The following is a 20,743-nucleotide window of genomic DNA, read 5'->3' as shown; positions in this document are numbered from 1 at the left end:
CACACTGTATTTCCCATAGAAGATGTATCCTGAGAACTTCCCAATCCCCAGGCTTCTGTGTGTCTCCAAATGGCCAACTACTTGTAGTCATGCTGCCATTTATTGTCCCTGCCAGATAACTAGAACACACTATGTACTCTCTGATCAAGCTTCATTCTTCTTTCTACTGTCTGACATGTAGACAGCACCTGGTTTTAGTAGGAAGTAAGTTTCAATGTTGCTTTTCTCCTCCATTGTACAAGAGAAGAATACTCGACTGGACTCTCATCATCATCCATGACTTTGACTTGTTCACTCTTTGCTTCTTGATAAAGCCAGTGCTGAAAAGCTAATCAGTAACATATGACTTTAGCTTATTGGCATGTTCTAAATGGTTTCACACAGCATGTGAATGCTAATTGTGGAGTTCAAGGGATTAACTCATCATAGAAAAAGGTAAGATCCAATCCAGCCAGATCTTAGCATTTTACATGCTTCTGGAGTACACCAGAGCCACACCCAGTCTCCTTATTCAAAATTAGCTTTTCACCATATTGTTATATATTCCCTTCTGTCTCTCAACTTCTTTCCCATCTGTTGACATATGAACTTGTTCATGTCATGGATCACAACTATTCCATGTATACTTGTGGACATACCATAGGTAGTATCAACCATACTTTTGTTTGTTGGCACAATGTGGCTGAAGTAACACTGTATACACCATTAGTTTCAGTTACTTCCCACTCAAGCATAATACTGATTATTGTTCCAGTGGGTATCTCTACAACTTGTCTGCCATAATTACAAACTGAAACTAGAATGTATCTTGTTCTACGATATAATTGTTTGAGTAAGTGTGGTTTGGCTTTCAGCAAGAAAAGTATTTCAAGTGTCACTCAGCCACAGCATTAGCTGATAGTGCAGCCTGAGATTGTGTACCTGGGACTGTAATGGCATCATCTACGTACATTCATGAAGTCCAGTTCTCTTGTTCTTACAGCTACATACCAAGCCATACTTAGTTCTGTAGATGACTCTCTAATCACCACATGAAGAAATGGACAGATATCTGTTTTTTCCCATATCAGTGGACAGAACTGAAGCAGGTTTTGTTAATTTAATTTAGTAGACCCAACTGCATTCACAGCCTGTCTTCTCCCATGAGCTTTTTGCTTAGTCTATTTGACAGAGATTATATATTTCTTTATTAGGTGCATAATACTATTTCAGAGACATCAAATTTTTGATTTAAAATGGTTTATTATCATTTCATTAAATTGCCTTTACTGTAATTAAATGTAAGAAGTACTTTTGGTCTTATCCAAAGAAATTAATGTATCAATGCTTCTCATTTAAACTGAGCATGCCATATAAAGTTTGTATTTAATATGAACAATATTCTGGGTTTCTAGGTTATATATACCATTCACATTAAACATTTACTTATCTCTTTATAAAAGGTATTCCAGTATACAGATTTGTAGTTCACACTTGTTTAAGTAAAATGACAATACATTTATTCTCTTTCAGTTTTGGTACACATCCCGAAATAACTGAAGCAAGAAATAGTACATAAATAAAATTACCTTTACAATAAAAATTAATAGAAGAAATAGATCTTTCTAAAGTTTCTAAACTGGAGGGGGGGCACATAAAAAATCAACTACTTACACTACAAAAAATAGTATAAGCCTACAAGTACATTATTAAAAGTATTATTCTCACGTGAAACTTTACTGATATTTGTGATAAGACTGGGTCAACAACTAAAAATCACAAATAAAACATAATCTCAAATATGAAAAGTTCAAAAATGCTTTGGTGACTTTAATGAGTGTTTATGGAAATCTCCTCTTTATGTGATAGTTTTAGGGAGAGAAATATCATGAATATAACACAACTGTGCATTACCTAGCAATTAATTTACATGTGTTTATATATAAAATATATACACATAAATGGCACTTGATAATTAGTAAGAACAAAGTATTCTTTACAAAGTTGAATAAAAAAAAATTAAGTGAGTAATCTGTGTACAGTACACCTTAACTTCAAAGCCAGAATACAGATAACTTTTATATTGTAAGTGAAAACACAATTACTTTCATAGTGAAACTGGGTTTGATATACTTTAGATAATTTTCTAAGACCAAACTCTTCAGCAAAAGAATAAAAAAGTTAAAATAGTCAGTTACTTATTGAATCTACCTTATCAAATGTTGGATTAAAACTGTGTAGCAAAAAAAACAAAACAAAATTTTGTCTAGTTCAGGAAAAAGACAGACACAAAATACATTCAAATATGATGTTGCTGCATCATTAACTCATATATATATATAATGCACATGTTAACTTAAATATTTAGGTTTCCCCAATTGACAAAGTAAACAATCAATGATCATTATTAAGCTGAGTTTGGTGTTTCAGAAGCTTTTTCATTTGAATTTGAGTGTCAGTAATAACTGTCATTATTTATAACACAAGAGAAACTAAAACTGTTATACTTCTAGTTGTAGTATGTGCATAAATATTATCCAGTGGGAGGTAACTTAAGAGCTACCTTCACTAACTCACTAATAAATCCTATATATATATATATATAACTGAAAAAAATCTTGAACACAAACTATTAGGATTCACATACAAATGTTGTAGAAGTTATTTCTTCTTTCCAAGGTACACAAACATACTGATAAGGTAAACTTGAAAAAATCAAACTTCCAAGTTCAATACCTTTCATAAGGTGTATACTGGAATTCACAAATTGGACTGTGAATTCTCTAAGTTCATGAGCTTGCTTAAAATCTCAACACAAAGTATTTCATCACCTGGATGCACTGTGACCACAGCATATAATCCCATTAAAGTAGAAGTGACTTTAAAAGGTTTGTGAGTATTTGGATGAATAAAAGCTTCCCAAAAATATAGAGAATCACTTTATTAAATAACTAACACAGCTCCACATCTGTGTTAAAATTCTTTTACCTATAAACACAAAATTCTTTTGGTCCATAATTTGTCACGTGAAAAAATTTCAGGTTTGTAATGAAATATTTTCATGTGATAATGCAAGAAATATGAGAAGTGTCATCTTTCTTTGTCACGAGTTTTGTGCATGAGGTCTTCAAAATTTAATTTGATGATAAAGATGTCTCTGTAAGTAGTTAAATGTCAATAACCTTTCAATGCAACAAATGTTTCTTCTGCAACATGGAAGTATTCAGCATTCAAATTCTGATGCAGTTATGGCATTTAGATCCTTCATCAGACCTTCCAAGTTTGCCATTTCTTGATTGAGCTCCTCTGTGCTGCAGGATGACTAGGGGTAAGAAAAGAAATCAAACTGCTAAGGCAACAAGAAATAAAAACTGGTAAAATGAGTAAACCAGATTCTAAAAACAACATGCATTTCTCCTTACAAACTATTAAAATTCTATACTGTAGCTAGTTTAAATTCAATAATAGAATGTTTTTCACATTTTTAAACTGCAACCCTTGAATTTAAAATGACTGAAAATGGGGACGTACAGTTTAAAGAATTCATTACAAAATTAAAGTACCTCCAATACAGTAAATTAGATAATTTTTGGAATGTGATACATGTCATAGATAGAAAAAAATACAAAATACAATATAAATACAAACATTTGAGTTTAATGAGATAAAGCAAGAAATACGGAATTGATGGACTATTTGTTAACAGCAAATAAAAATATCACTGAAATGATTATACCACGGAGAAAAATGTTTATTGTTGATGTTTTTTTTGTCACTACCTTTTACAAAACCAACAAATATGTTCTATAATGCTATTTGAGTTATTACTAATTGGTGTTTCTGAAACAAGTCAAAAACTTATTAATTCTAATTCTTCAAGCCAATGCATCATACATATTTACTACAAGTTGCATTAAGTTTGTTCAGTATTGTAAGTTTAATACATCTACAAATATTATGTCCCACCATCATAACGTTTGACTTTTTATTTTTACACATTTATGTCAAGAAAAATGAAAAAACTTTTTTTACCAATAAATGAATATTTCCAAAATTTTACATAATGTTAAAATAAAATTAAACTTAGTCCAGATAACCTTGTTCATTACAACTGGTGGACATTAGAGAAGACTAGCTACAAATGATTAAATTAGTTTACTTGCAAATGTAGAAACCCTCAATCAGAAAATTTTCATGGTTGGCTACAATAAAAGTACATTTTAATGTAAAGACACATATATATTTTGTTCTTACAGCTACTTCATCTTCTTTCTCAAATCTGGAGGTGAGATCTGGTAGGTTGGGTGTGGCAGTAACTGCAGGATGGGTATTAACTGGTACAGGGTGTGGGGAGGAACTATTAGTCAAGCTGGACACATTTATGTCTCCAACATATCTGGTCTTTTTTAGGGGACTGGCAACTCCTTGTGGACAAACAGCTACAGCAAAAATAATTGTTATCATAATAATAGTAAGATATAAGTAGATTATGAAAATAATATAAAGAATAAAAAAATAAACACATAAATATTAAAGCCATAGCTTGAAGACTGTGTTTTCCAACCTTAGATCATTTGCTTTTTTTTATTCAAAAATTTTAACTTAAAACAAGAGTACTTTTGGTAAGATTTTAGCAGTTGGATATCAACTGTTTTCATTGCTAGAAGCCTACATGATCAACTAAATTAATTAGTAACATTTTCTATATTTATAATTAGATATTAACTACTAACTAGTTTTTGTTTTACATTTTGGCTACTAATTTGTTCTTATCTTCAAGGAAGTCCTGAGATGGACTATTTTCTGTGTTGATAGTGGCTGGGATTCAATTTTGAGTTTTATTGATGGAAGTCTGGTGTGTTATACACTCAAGTGTGGTCTCCTCTATTAGAATTTGAGTCAGCTAACCATTTCAATATTTTCAAGAGAGATAGAGGTATTCAGGTTTTGCTGACTTTTTTAGTTAGGTTGGCTGACTGTGTTATTTGTAAGGTGGATGCAGAAGGCATCATTTATCTTTATTTTCTCATGCACATGTTATTCATATATTACAATTTCAGTGTTATTCAAATTTATTGTATGGTCTTATTCTCTGGAATGATGAGGAGTTATTGCAGAGAGATTGGTATTACTGAGTCTTATATTAAGCTTCTGAATTAAAAGTTTTGTTGGTCCTTTTATTTCTTCAATGTACTGGTATACATGTTCACAGAAGATGTTGTAAAAATGGTGTTTTCTTCTTCACTGGGTCTTTATAGGTTATTTGGTGTGTACCAGTTGTGGTCATACGTATTGTGCTGTGGATTTTGACTATGCTACTGATTTTATGTTGTTTACACATTATCTGTATCTTTTTTAGGGAGATCTCGGACATAGAGGAATACGGCTTTAAGTCTGTTATTTTCTTACTCTTAATTGTTGGTATTCCTAACATCCATTGTTAAGGAGGGTTGTAGTGATATGTTTTCCTTCCATCTTCTTTAGTATTACAAGTCTTCATTCTTGAAACTAGGCAGTCTATGATGCTTAATTAGGTCATTTTTACCCATATATGTGGGTTTCCTGTAACTGCATATACATATATATATATTCACACTATGGTATATGAGTTATATGTGTTGGTAACTATCATGTCAAGGAATGTGAGCTTGTTATCATTTTCTATTTTCATTGTGATTTGTATTATGGGATGTTGTCTGTTCAGGTGGTTCATGAATTCTCCATTCTTATCTTGCTATATTATATGTGTATTATCAACATATCTGAGCCAAATCTTGGGATATATCAAACCTATTCATTAATGTACCAACTCTTGAAACACTGCAAATACTTTGTCAGCAGATTGAAAATGATAGAACTCTTAATAAATGCATCCAATTGAAAATATCTATAAAAACAGAGCTCACAAGGTTAGCATTTTGTTAACCTGTAAATATATATATTTTGAATAAATAAGTAAAATCACATCTGACATCATAAATAAATGCAGAATTATATTCATGCAGTCCACATAAAGTGTATGTTATACTACTACAACTAAATGTAGTTAAGACAAAGTTTATTCATTGTGACTACTTTGTTCAGAAATTGTTTGATCCTACAAATCAAATATGTTTCTAAATCAAAACTACTCAAAAACAATAGGTTTGCTATGTTCCCTTTATTTCAAATAAACAAGTGATTGTACCATGATTTAACCTTAAGAAGTGTAATTCATATAATCTTCTACTATGAATATTTCAGGTTCCAAAAGTGAAAGACACCAGTAAAAACAATACGTCCACATATTTTACCCAGTATGTTGTAGGTTCTACAGCAACTCCATGTATTGTTTCAGTGATAAATCAAATATTTCAGTTTGTGACCAAACAGTATATACTCTTTACCTGCACTAAGAGTATACAGTGTTTTAACTCACAATGTAGTTTAAGCTAATCACTGCAATTTTTCACGAAATGTACCACATCTCAATATTTCAAGCTACAATTTTTGATTAGTCTAAAATACTGTACTTTTATATGTATATCACATTCATGTACATAATTAGCTATCCACAAACTGGTTCAGATATGTGTTGGAAGACATGCATGTGCTGTTGCACTTATGAATCCATCATCACACATTAATTAACCAATGCATACGTGCAGTAATTGATTTCAGCATTTAGCAGTTGGCCTGGTTTCCACAGAAACTGATTTGAATATCAGTTACTGTGTGCACCAAAGCAGATGTAAAAGACACCACACTCCCCCTTGAAGAGTTAAAAATAGTCTAACTTTAATGGTGTCACAAAAGTAAAAGTAATCTTTGAACAAAATAATTAGAAGTAGCCTATTCTACTATAAACATCCATATTCCTCACATTTGGTTTTAGGTGCACAAAGGAAAATAACAATTAGCCCAAATCATCACGTTTATCCTGGCAGTTATCTGATCTAGGGACATTGAAAAACCCTCTACATCAAATAAACATGAAAAACAACTTAGACAAAATCTAGTAAGATCCTATGTGAAAGCAAAGAACAATATATAATAGTATTTAAACCACACTACACTTGCTATATCCAGTGCTGGCACTGCCATTCACCCAATACCAGGGCTCATTAGGCTGGATGGGATACAACAGATATAAAAGTGGTTGAGGTTCAATTTCACGAACAACAACTTTTATATAATTGAATAAGTAGAGTTGTTTAAACATTTGTTTAACAACAAGTTAAAGCTTGGAATGGTCTATTCTTTCATTGGGGTGTGTGTCTATGAGCAAGACTAGTTTCAGAGAATTCCACTCCTCATCAGTGACCCTGGACACTACCACCAACGAAATATCAGACCAAACCAAGCCTTCATACTAGTGAGGTATCGAAAATCAAACTGGTGTATTTACGTGTTTTACACTCACTAAAATTATGTACAAGCTGCCCAGTGTCAGATAACAATACGAAGAATTAAACTGTGACGGATTGCTACAAATTCTTCAAATACCTATAGAATGATAGGTTTCTTTTTAGTGAGTGTAAAACACGTAAATAAACCAGTTTGATTAACAAATTTTATGTTGTGAATTAGATTAAGTAAATGAACTGTAATTATTATAAACTTTTTATTCAAGTCATTTACAAGTCAGAATCATGGTAAGGATTAATAACACATGATACACATTTCACCTTATTTATACATTCATGCTAATTTTTTATGCTGTGTTGGAGCACAACTCCATTACTACACTTCAGGAAGACTGGTAAACATGAACCAGACTATCAGGTGGCATGGCCTGGTGGTTAGGGCACTCGACTCGCAATCTGCGGGTCGCGGGTTCAAATCCCCGTTCTACCAAACATGCTCACCCTCTCAGCTGTGGGGATGTTATAATGTGATGGTCAATCTCACTATTCATTGGTAAAAGAGTAGCCCAAGAGTTGGCGGTGGGTGGTAATAACTAGCTACCTTCCCTCTAGTCTTATACTGCAAAATTAGGGATGGCTAGTGCAGATAGCCTTCGTGTAGCTTTGCATGAAATTCAAACAAACCAAATCAGGTGGAACCTCACAGAGCGGCATAACACAAAGTTCTATTGTCTTATGTGTGAGAATACAAGTCCACTCAGGGAATTATTTATCTGATGAAGATCTGTTTTAGCTAGCAACTCAAAACTTCATCCACAACTTACTACACAGAAGAAGTCCAGGAAATGCCTTTCAAGTATCCATCAACATTTACTACAAAACTCAACCCAAATGCTCAGATAGCACAAATTGCAAAGTCCTTTCAGCATTTTTGTTTGTCAGAATTTCCAGCCATTATCAACAACTACCTCCAACCATCCATTTCCCTAGGATTTTATCTAACAACTTCAGTACTCCTAGCTTAGTATCTAGCAAGTTTTGCATGTTCTGCTTCTCAGAAATTCTGCTATATCTCATAACACAGGTCAAGCAATTATCATTAAATGTTAGACTACTGTCTCGCTACTAACTATCACTCAGTAGGGTTGCAACACCCTTTCTGTTGTTGATCCTTCACCCAACTGTCCTAACTGCAAAATAATTATAATTAAGTGACTATTGCAAGGCCTACTGCAGATACATCCTATTGTTAAACACCACTTGATAACTTGAAAAACAAAGAACATCACTTCCTTTTTAATTATTGATCTTTCAATCAAGTGGCTGTTCTAACCACAAAATAATCAACTAGCAACCACACAACATAATGCATACATTATACCATAAGCATCAACCAAATGACCATCCTAACTGTTTCTATTTTCTCCTTATTAATTGTTCTTTTAAACATGGGTAAGTTTACCTGTTTCACATCACCACCATACTTAAATGGTAACGTAGTTAGGTGCCTACTGTCAACTTCTTTACAGCTATGCAACTGACAGGCTGTATGATCTCAGTGAGACTTTCATCTTCTTCCAAGTATCCAGAGATGTGTGCATCCTTGGGCAATGTCTTTTGCAGAATTACTCAAAGCACATAACTGAGCATCATTGTAATCGAATGATACACAGGGTTTCTTCTTTGCCCATCTAAGCATTGGTCTGACTTTTTTCTTATTTTCTCCAGTCTTTTATACCCAACTCAATTGCCCTTGGCGATATTTGTATCACGATACTTTCACCTAAGTCAATACACCTTCTATCCCGGTACTGTACATAAGAACCTCATTCAGTTAACTTTATCACTTTTTCCAGGCTGACACCATCCCAGTCTCTAACACCGGCACTTAGTGTAGAGGAAGTGTGGGAGAGTGTCAGTGTAGGTAAGTATTACTGGAAATACATTTTCAATTTAGGAAAATGATAACTTCCAAAACATACTTACTTCCACTGACACTTATAGCTAGAATCCCACATTGAGAAGGTGGAGGGGCCAGTGAGGGCATTAACCATACAGAAAGTGTCTGCATAGATCATGGGTGTACCAAGACAAGACTGGTACCCTAGTGGGGGGATTGCAATACATCCAGAACAGGTATGCCCTTCACCCTGAACTTAGTTCATGTATAATGGTGCAGTTGTACATGAGTGATCATCACTACAGGCTAGCCCCAATCATATAGTCGATGTTTCACTACTCATGGTTGGAATTAAGGGGTCTTGGTCACCATATAATACATTGGTAGCTAGGGTAATTGGACTGCAACATTAGGTATAGATATACTTTTGATTGGATCCCAACCTGTAGCCATAGAGTGATGCATTCTGTAAATAATGTTAGAGAAAAGTATTGGGTGAAGTCCACATGATGTCCTCCAGTGGGCAATTCAATTGGGCAGCTAAACACATAGAAATGTAACAAATCTGATGAGATGTGACTCACAGAAAGTTTCTCTCCTGCAAAGATAGTCAAGACTAGGCAATATGGATCAACTTGCAAAACCACCTCATCCAGGTAATCAGGGATAAATGGTGGGAAACTGAAGAATCCCAATGAATAAACAGCTGACTTCTAGCACCTCAAAAGGAGTTAGTGTGAGCCACATAACATCTCAAGGCCCTGAATAGACACAACAAATGATTTGGGTCCATGTGGTCGTAAGGGTGAGATATAGTTGGCAAATGAACTGGTGAGAAGGATTTATCCCCATCCCTGGCTGCCAGAGACTTAGGAAAGAAGGACCTATCTGGGTATAGCAGGACATAAGTAGAGTGATAAAGTGTCCTGTGCACATGCAGTGCAAACAATTCTGACCTACGATGTGCATAGGCCAGCAGCAACAAAAATACACTGTAAGGGAAAGGTGATACATAGTACATGAGGCTAAAGGCTCGAATGGATGTTGAGACAAAGCATTTAATACCACCTTAATATCCCAGTTAGGTAATAGAGATGGCCTTTTGGGATGAAGGATGCAAAACGATTTGAGAATATCATATAGCACTGGAGACTCAAAGAATTTCCAATGTCGAATACTTTAGAATACCAAACAGTGGTTGATAAAGCTGCCTTATATAAGATGATAGTAAATGGAGCTAGATCTTTGTCAAAAAAAGTCAGGTAAAAAAAAATGAGAAATGGTTAGCACATTTGGGTGAAGAGGGTTCAATTTCCACGTGAGACACCACTAGCGATAAGTATGTCATTTTCATTGATAAATGGCCATTGTGGGTTGACAGAAAGATTGAGACAAATACAAGGCCACTTTAGTAGTTAAACCCTGATGTTGTGTGAAGGACCACATAACTTCCATGCATCTAAGTTGAGCTTCAGAAGGTCTGGCTGTTGAATGTCGGATCGAGGTTGCCTAATCAGAGATGGTCAAAGAGGAAGAGGCAGAGGTGGACACTCTTGAAGATACTGAAGAAGATGAAACCATGATTGGGCCAGCCAATCTGGGGCTATCAACAGCACTCACCAAGGAATGGATCAAACCATAGCCAGAACTCTGGGTAACAGGAGAATCAGAGAGAAGGCATAAAGGTGCAATCCCGTCTAGTCTTGACTGAATGCATCTATCGCCAAAGCCCGAGGAAAACCTCGTGATGTAGCATTTATTCAGTCGGGAGAATTTGGTTGGGTCGAAACAGATGATCTGCTATTAAATTCATCACCCCTGGAACATGGCAAACTAGGAGGCTGATATAATGGGAGTGAGCCCAGTGAGAATATCCAAAGGTTGAAAACAAAGGTCTTAAGAATGTGTGTCCCCTTGACAGGAAATGTAAAATACCATTGTGGAGTTGTCGGATGAATCATGCCGATTTTCCCCTTCAATAGAGCTAGACCTTGAGCCATTGCCTATTAGACAGCAAGAAGTTCTGAAATATTGACGTGGAAGGAAGATTTGTCATCCGTCCATAAACACTTGGAATTCTTGACTGTTGATATACGCATCCCATCCCTGAAGTGATGCATCTGTGAAGAGATGAATCTTGGGACAAGGGGGTGGTATAGGATTACCTATTGTAGTGTTTTTCCAATCTAACTACCACTCGAGATCTAAGATGTTGCCCCTGAGTAAGGAGATTGAATGATCCAGTGGATCACAGTTAATGATCCATTGGTCGTGAGGCCACCACTGAAGGGATCACATGCACGCTCTTCCCAAAGGAATTAGAGATTTGAGGGATGCCCACAAGAGGGAGAGACATCCGTGCTGTAGGAGAAGGAGACGTGAGTAATAGCTTGACTGCCCATTCCATAGCATAGAAATTGATGGGAGTTGGCTGAGCCCGACTTAAATACGTATTGAAAAAGACATCCAGATGGACAATGTATTGAGTCAGCATGAGAATGGATTTCTCGGCTCTGAAAAAAAAAGCCAGCCTTGGTGGCTTCTGACAGGAGAATCTGGGTGTGCTGCAATGGCAACTGAAGAGATGGAGCCAGAAGTAGCCAGTTGTTCATATGATGATGTGTGCACAGGAACCAAAGAATGAAGGTGACAAGAAAAATCTCGCACAGAACTGCAGAACCTGATTCTTGTGCATGAAACATAGATAGTGGTGGGATGACTTGGTCATCCACAGACGCAGTGAAAAATGCCAATGTAGGTTGAGAAAAGACTCCATAATGAACCTGGGATGATCTAAGAATTGTTTGAGACAAGAAAGATCGATGATCGAATGCCAATCCCCCCCTCTTTTTGGCCACAACAAATAAACGGGACTAAAATTACGGAAGAACAGGTCGACTCTCTCTACTGCTCCCATGACCAACAACTCTCTGATAGCACTGAAACAAAGATGCAAACTCCACAGATCTTATGGGGGTGGAAATACCACAGGTTAGGAGGATAAAGGAGGTGGAGAATGACGAACTTAATGACGGAGCCTCTTGCCAAAACCTGGAGTACCCATGAATCTGTGGTGAAGGAATTCCAGATGTCTAGAAAACATTGTAACCATGCTCCCACAGACTCCACCGGGATATGGTAGTCACCGACACCATTGGCAATGGTCTACTCAAGCTGAGGAGCCTCTGAGATAAAGACAGAATCTATTCTAAGTACCAATAGATTGAGGAGCTGAAGCCAGTGGTCAACATACATGATGAGTAGTTGCACCATGACTTTCAGAAGGAGCCAAAGAATGTCAAAATGCCAACAACGACAAGGAAGAATGCAAAATTGTGACATTAATCCATGGTTATAATGTCTCTGAAAGGCCTGCAAACATCAAGGAATAAAGAAATGGATCCTCATATAACTTACAGAGGGCATTATCAGATAGACAAACTCCCTCCAACAAATCATCTCTACCTAGTAACTCCCAACAACATACAAGCCAGGAAACCAAAGAAAGAGTAGAAGCTGATAATCTTACCAAGGTAGAAGTCAACAAAGGACCCAATTCATCACCAAATTGATGTGGGGAATGCTGAGAGGCTTCTGATAAAATTTGGAGGGAAGATAAATATCCCAGAACAGTAGTGAGGATCAGATGAATCCGAGAAAATTGTGATCTGTTCAAAGTGATCACAGGCTCCAGTCTGGAACCTCACATGTCCAAAAGAGGAATCTTTGGGAATCTAAATATATGTTCTCCTATTGGTGGTAAGCCAAAATATGCTGTTCTAACAAACATGAGGGGCAAGGCGCAGCTATCCCATCATGTAACTGAGTGATAAACCTCCACCATCAAGGAAGGAGTAGATTCAAAGGCAACCAGGGAAAGCCCCAAAACCTCACAAACCCTACTAGAAGAAACCAAAAATCGCAACCAATGACATTAGCTATTGCAACACTTCTTTAGAGAAACCTATGTCTAAATGCTTTGTCGAGATAAAGGGATAAAATGATTTGAATGAGGTGCTTATATACAGTACCAAGATAGAAGGCGCATTCAAGTAGGTGGAGAGTATTATGAGACAAATATCACCAAGGGCAACTGAGTGGGGTATAAAAGACTGGAGCAAGTGAGAAAAAATCAGACCAATGCTTAGAACAGCAAAGATGAAACCCTGGAGGTTGAGCAATAGCTATAAGTGTCAGTGGAGGTAATTATGTTTTGGAAAAAGCCTTTATTTCCTAGCGAGCAAGAACATTTGTTTAATATTTTGACCCTACAAATATCATCAATCAGTGTCAATGTACACAGTTCGATAAATTTGCAATACTCAAACAGGGAAATAAATAGTCATTTGGAAAAAAATCTAAAACCAGGTAGACTTTGTTAATTTGCTTTATAAACATGTATTTGCATTTAATCCACATTTACACTTAGGAAGGGTGATCAACCTAGCTCTTGAAATTTAACAATTACCTAAGTTTTGTATACATGATTCTTATGTCTTAATAATACAAAATTACCAATATGTTTTGGTTGTGGAGTTGATGGTGCACTTTCTGGTGGAGGTGCAGGCACACTAAAGCTCTTAAGGGGGTGTCCAATAGGGCGTTTTCCTATGGTGTTCTCTCCACCGATGTTAGGGTGATGAGGATTGGTATATGTTGAGTGCTGTCCAGTGCCCATAGCAATTGTTATTGGTGGAGAAGAAGGAACCTGTTCATAAGTAACTGAAGAACGTGGTGAAGAAGGTGAGGTCATGCCAGCTGAGTCTGTTAGCAAAGAATGCAATGTGGATAGAAAAACTTTAATTCTAGAGGCAATAAAAACTAAGGCAGGATAGTTTAGTATTAAACTGAAAAACAAATCACATATTAATACCATAAATTTCAAGTTAGTTTTATGTATATGCTTTAATAATACCCAAGAATGTTTCCAGTAGAGAAAAATGGTAAGCAAGAAATAACGTATTTTCTTCTATTACCAAATATATAAATAGTTTTGAATATTATTTAAAAACCATAAAATGTAAAACTCATCACAATGTACACACTTTCTTCTAATCATAAATCTGTTTGGCCACATAAAAGTCTCTGTGGTAAGCATTTGACTCAACCTTAGCTTACAAGTTTACTTATATTTTCTACTACTTAAATTCCTATTCATACACTATTCTTAGATTTATCTACACAAAATTAAAACTCTGCCATTTAGAGACATAATTTATTCATCCCCTAAGATATAAAATTTTCATCTTTCCTTGTCCATTAGACTGAGCCAACAAAGGCTCAGGCCACCAATTTTTGTACCAAGAAAGCAAGAAAGGTTGCTGAAACTTGCTTCTTGTAATTGATTGGTTAATTTTAAAAATCAACTTCTATGACGACTAGTTAAATTCATATATATATATTTATTTAATGTTATAAAATTTTATCACCTGAATGAACTGAGTCAATGGTAATATGAGCTCGAGGTATATTGTACTGGGTTCGTGGATAAATAGTTCTCTTCAAGCTTGATGTTCCATCATAATGCTGATTGATATTTCCATTAGGTACAGGGGAAGCTGTGCATGTGGTAAAAGTTATTATTGTGGAAATAAACAACACAAAAATGTTTCATTAATGTTCTTTAAACACACTTCTGACAAGCCACAAAAATGTTTTAAAAATAAATTAGATTATTCTCATTAGATTGAAATTAAATGACTCATGGTAATGTAGAAAACACTTTGTCCATGTCCATATGAAATATATATGGAATAAAAATAAAAGCCTAATACATAAATAGTTCATATAGTACTAAGAGTAAAGAAGAAAACATTTGAACTGTTGAAAGTATAAAATATGCTTTCCTTATTCGAAGATTTGAATAAATAAAAAAGAAGCCTGAACATATACTCATGTGACACTGATGATAATGTGTGTTGCATGCATAAAACATCTATGATAATTTCAAAAAGCACAAGAAGCTATAAAAAAATCTGTAACACACATATGATAATGTTGATCACCAATTATAGCACTGCACATGTTATGTGTATACATAACCTGGCAATTGGAACTGGATTCTATTTTAAAAAATATCTCCAGTCTAGGGATATGTACTGATGTAACTTACCAAATGGGTCAATTAATTGAAAAAGAAAGTGCATGTTCATAAATATATAAAGGCTATTAGGATAACCATACATAATATATATATAATAAAGAAGCCACAAAAGAGGAAGTAAGTCATTCTCATCAAATACGTCTATAAAAAGGCAAGAAGAAAAATATAGAGGTTAAACAACAAACATATGATCTTTTGTAACATCAAAAAAACACAATATGAGTTATGTATGTGATAAATATATAATCTTGAAAATGATCACTAATACAATATGAAAAAATCTACACATAAGATTAAAGTTGTATATACAGAGGTTGAATACATTATAAAAAAATGATTTTGGAGCCCTTCCATGTCATTACACACTATGTCGCCATAGTTCTACAGAATAGTTTTCATTGCAAAAGGTTCCTTGTAAGGCTGTTATGTCCAAAACACACCATTCTCCCAAGTTTTCCACAATTCATCTGGTGTATGGGGATGGTGGCTTTCCAGTATCAAGTTTAATAGTCCAATCGCACAGAAATTCATAGGCACTGCATCCACTGACTTGTTTTCATATGGATAAGCAAGAATTCTCATTTTATTTTCCAGCTGCTTAAGGTATGTGACTGTTGAACAGGAGATATGACTGGAAGCCTTATCTTCATAATTCCATATCCTGTTGACCTAATTTTGAGACAGAAATTTTTCTTGATTATGTTGCGTACTATTACCTGGATATGTGAATGGATTTTGCCACTGTTCTTTGTGTTCATGTATTCTCACCTGTTACAAGACACTACACTTTGCATACCATGGTTATGGTACAGTTTGTTGCAGGTCTTTTTTTGGATGGTCCTTGTGACTAAAGTTGATCCATATGTTTTTGCTTTCTAATGCCATTAAACATAAAGGATATCCCTACCTTGGAAGTTCTAAATCTCCAATCTGAACACATCTATATGATCTGAGTGTATTAATATTTTGTGTTTAAAAGGAGTGTTACATACCTTTGCCAAAAGCAATCATTATTCAGTGGCATCATACTACCTATGAACACCAAACAAGATCAAAATGTAGTTCTGACATGTGCCATTCCATCACAATGTTATATTGCTTGTGATTGTCACTTGACTTGCTGATGTGCATATTCAAAACACTTTTTAATATAACATACTCAATATTCACTATGAAACTGTAAAAAAAATAAACAATACAGCACAAGTAAAACACTGAAACTTTTCTGTGTTCACTGTACATTGATTTTTTATGTATGTATTTTTGATAAGATTTTTGCCTTTATGTGTTATTGATAAACTTATTCAGGATTCTCTTTTATCCACAAACTGCTTGGTGTGGCAAGCTTTCTGTTTTGTTTGTTTTTTTGTTTAAGAATTGTTTTAGAGTGAAAGGTTTTATTTTGGTAGACTGATGCACTACAATTTTTGAAAAATCCAGTTAGCTATAATATTTTAACAGTAACAAGGAATCAAGGGTCCATGTTAAATGTGGAATACAATAGTCCTTAACTCTAAAACTTAACACTTTTAAGAGGGGTGATGCTGCTGAATTATCTTAATTTGTTCTAGGCTTCACACTAAAAATAATCAAACTGCACCTCATAATCAGCTCAATACACTAAAATTTATTTTTATTGTGTAAACAGACTCTAAGATACTTGAAAAAATTCAAACTTTCCTAAGAATATCCTCTTTTATACAGTTTGATAGCCACATAGTGAAAGAGTCTATGTTTCTTCTGCACATGAAGGAGATACTAATTTGTAGATAACAAATGACTTATTTTTGGGTGTTACAAATCTAAAAACATTTAGTAGTAGTAGTTTTAGTAGCATTACTATAATTAGGAACAATTAAAATATATTTATACACATATATGTGTATATAAATGAAATTAGTTTTAATATTAGGCAGAGTGTATTTACACTACACAAGGCCCGGGATGGCCAGGTGGTTACAGCACTTGACTCGCAATCTGAGGGTTGCAGGTTTGAATCCCCGTCACACCAAACATGCTCGCCCTTTCAGCTGTGGGGGCGTTATAAAGTGACGGTCAATCCCACTATTCATTGGTAAAAGAGTTGGTGGTGGGTGGTGATGACTAGCTGCCTTCCCTCTAGTCTTACACTGCTAAATTAGGGATGGCTAGCACAGATAGCCCTCATGTAGCTTTGCACAAAATTAAAAAAACAAAACAAACACTACACAATGAAATTAAATGTACTTTCAAGTGTAATGTTCCAATAAAAAAACGTCTACCTCTTTAAAGATGCAATATGTAAAATTAAGAAGTCATTTACTATTATAAACTTGTATTTCAGTCATGTGCATAGGTTCTACTACTAGGTGGCTTTTAATCTGTAGAAATTAGCACACTTTTGGAAAAGTTTAGAATTCACTAAGAATCACATCTTAGAATTTGATACAGGCATCACCAGTGAGAATTTTACCATTGTGAATCAAGATGATGATGAGCAACCCAATTACCAATTTGAGGGAGTTTGATAATTGTCTAAAGTCTAATCAATCAATAGAATTTAACAGTATTACTACCTTCAAAACTGCCTCCCAGTGGCACAGACTTACAACATTAGAAACCGGATTTCGATACTTGGGATGGGCAGAGCACAGATAGCCCATTGTGTAGCTTTGTGCCTAATTGCAAACAAACAAACCCTTCAAAACTGTAAGTTAAAAAAATCCTTAACTCACTGAGGTAGCCAATAAAAATTTTTTATGAAAAAATATTATTTTCTGAAAACTTTTATATTTAAACACAACTGACAGCCATGTTTGTGACACACACACACTACATACCAAACCATAAGAAAGTGTTATGATTCTCAACTTCCAGGTTTTTTTTTTAGAAAGCTCCATCTTAAAAGACAACATCAGACACATCAGTTGTGTTAAAGAATATGAATACAGAGGTGGTCTAAGTGTAATAAGGAAGGTTTTGGTAGTGGGAACAACTATTACAAAATATAACTTATGGTACAGTATATGAATACAGAGGTGATCTTAGTGTAATAAGGAAGGTTTTGGTAGTGGGAACAACTATTACAAAATATAACTTATGGTACAGTATATGAATACAGAGGTGATCTTAGTGTAATGAGGACAACTCTGTTAATGGGAATGACTATTATAAATTACTTATAGTTTCTGAAAATTTATTTGAACTGAAGTTTCTAGAGTGTACAACTGTTTCTATATTGTGATGATACATACAAATTATGCTCCCAGTAAGGTTTGGGGTAGAAATGAAATTGTAACAGGAGAGAGAACACTTAGTTTGTCAACGAAGATCAAATTATATATAGACATCAGAGGAGAGACACACAAAATTAGACTGAAAAAGGTAAATGCCACAAAAATTTACAACTAGACTATACATTTTCACTAGAGTAAGTGTACAAGAGTACATTGCAAATGAACTGTCAAACAATAGACAGAATAATATCTGGTAGAAAATGGACCAAGATAAAAAGAAGGAATCTCTATCTTTATAGGTTTGTGTACAAGATTTCCCAATTTAACCAGTGTTTTGAAATGCATCTATATCTGACGTGTGGCAGTGGTGATCAAGACACTTAGCTGGATGACTAAATAAGTGAAATTTGGCAATCTCTACAATCAAATCCTGATTTTAAATAAACATAGATTCTCTAAAAAATTATGAGAAACGGCAGTTAATAACTAATTATCCATACAGAAATGTAATTCAGTGTCAAGTGGATGAAGTTGTAGTATACAGATATAATATATCTAACTTTTCTATAGGTTACATTTAAAATTAGTGAACACAATTTTAAACTTTTTTAAGAGCTGTAGTTCAGAATATCTTGCATCCAGACCTCAGATGTTACTCTGTATGGCTTAAGTCAGACAAAAATAGGTTGTTCTGTTTATCTAAGTGCAAGGCTGTTTTACAGCTATTGTGGATCAGTGACTTCAGGACTCTTGCAATGTAATTTGTAATTGATCAGTTAATGAGAAAATGTGAATTGCCCAGGAAAGTTCAAAAGAAAATACACATATCATAATTATAAGAAGGAAATCTTGCTAATCCTGATAAACAGGAATGTACAAATAAATATTCATAACCTAAATCTTGGTAATGTCATTAAACATGTTGGATTTGAATAAATAATGAATCGGCACTATCCATCATGAAAGACTTGGAAAGAAGTAAATATTGAGAAAGGAGAGGATAATGATGATATACTAAGAGTTCATATCTTGAGATTACCTTTTCAAAAAAAGAAAATATTTTTTAATCCAAATGACATTTTTTTTGAAGATGTAGATAACAATAAAGGATAAACAATTTTGAAAACAGAAGAAAAACCCTAAAAAAACTTGATCACTGAAAAAGGACTGTCATCTATGGAGAGCATTTTTCAAAGATGGAAAAACAGGAATGGGAATACTTACTTAGACAAGTATGACAACCCAACTTATTATTACTTGTAATTATTATTGTAGAATTTTAGCAGCTCCTCTGGTAGAAGTTATTATGTAATTAAATTACTTTGATGTGGAACAAAGCACATTTACTAAAACCAATGAAAATATGATATTACTGATGCTATGTAACATCATTTAAATTGTTTCACTATAAGTGTGATTACATAAGACATATAACAACTTTATTATAATTTTTCTACAAGCACTGTTTAGTGCCAAACTGAGCTAATCATTTTTAAAAATTTCCTTTACACATTAAACTTGGTAAAAGTTTTGTATAGTTTACAAGCATAATTAGGATACTTCAACTGATGTGATGAACTAACAGTGAAATAATGATCTGTGAATTTTGTTTTGCTTTCATTGCTTACTGGTAACAACATGAGGAAATACATTACAAGTACACAGTATATAATCTGTTACGTCTCTGTTCGTTAGTTAATTTTCTGTAAATTCGTTCCGACAAAACATTATCGACACAAGTCCTTTCTTAAATAAAACTGGTTTATTCTTTCCGAATACAACTTTACGATACACTTAATTTCAACAGTCGCTCTATAACAAATGCTATAATTCTCAACGAACATCTCACGTGCCTAACAATATTCTCTCTGTCAGCATACATTCAATTACTCATCATCCCCGTCGCTTCGTGGCCAGTCTTATATATACAAGACTACACTATATCTAGAAGGATCACGAGATTTAAGGAAAGGACGTGAATGTTCGAGAACGACGTGACGTGATACTAGTCACATGACCTCGATGTCGTAACACTGCCCCCTCCTTACTATTGTTTGTCACGAACAATAGCCACTTACAATAAACCAATACCAAAAACTTAATTAAATGTACAGAATTACAAACACAAAATTACAATTCAACAAAGTCTCTTAATTTTATGGGACATATCTTCTTCCGTACTGGTCTCCGTCTCGTTGGC

At 34.5% G+C, this 20,743-nt stretch overlaps 1 protein-coding gene across 1 annotated transcript; it reads right to left on the bottom strand.

Moving 5' to 3' along the window:
• Positions 1–1,476: 1,476 nt before the first annotated feature.
• Positions 1,477–15,481, bottom strand: LOC111087183 (neogenin-like). Its single transcript, XM_022392979.1, has 4 exons — positions 14,655–15,481; positions 13,741–13,989; positions 4,234–4,418; positions 1,477–3,301 (listed from the first exon to the last, which is right to left on the bottom strand). The coding sequence occupies exons 2-4, from the start codon at positions 13,976–13,978 to the stop codon at positions 3,203–3,205; spliced, it is 522 nt and encodes a 173-aa protein (XP_022248687.1). The 5' UTR covers positions 13,979–13,989; positions 14,655–15,481; the 3' UTR covers positions 1,477–3,202.
• Positions 15,482–20,743: the final 5,262 nt, after the last annotated feature.

This window comes from Limulus polyphemus, unplaced genomic scaffold (genome assembly GCF_000517525.1).
Source record: "Limulus polyphemus unplaced genomic scaffold, Limulus_polyphemus-2.1.2 Scaffold1849, whole genome shotgun sequence".
NCBI lineage: Eukaryota > Metazoa > Arthropoda > Merostomata > Xiphosura > Limulidae > Limulus > Limulus polyphemus.
The sequence above is the reverse complement of the archived record's forward strand: the minus strand, read 5'-3'. Positions and strand labels throughout refer to the sequence as shown.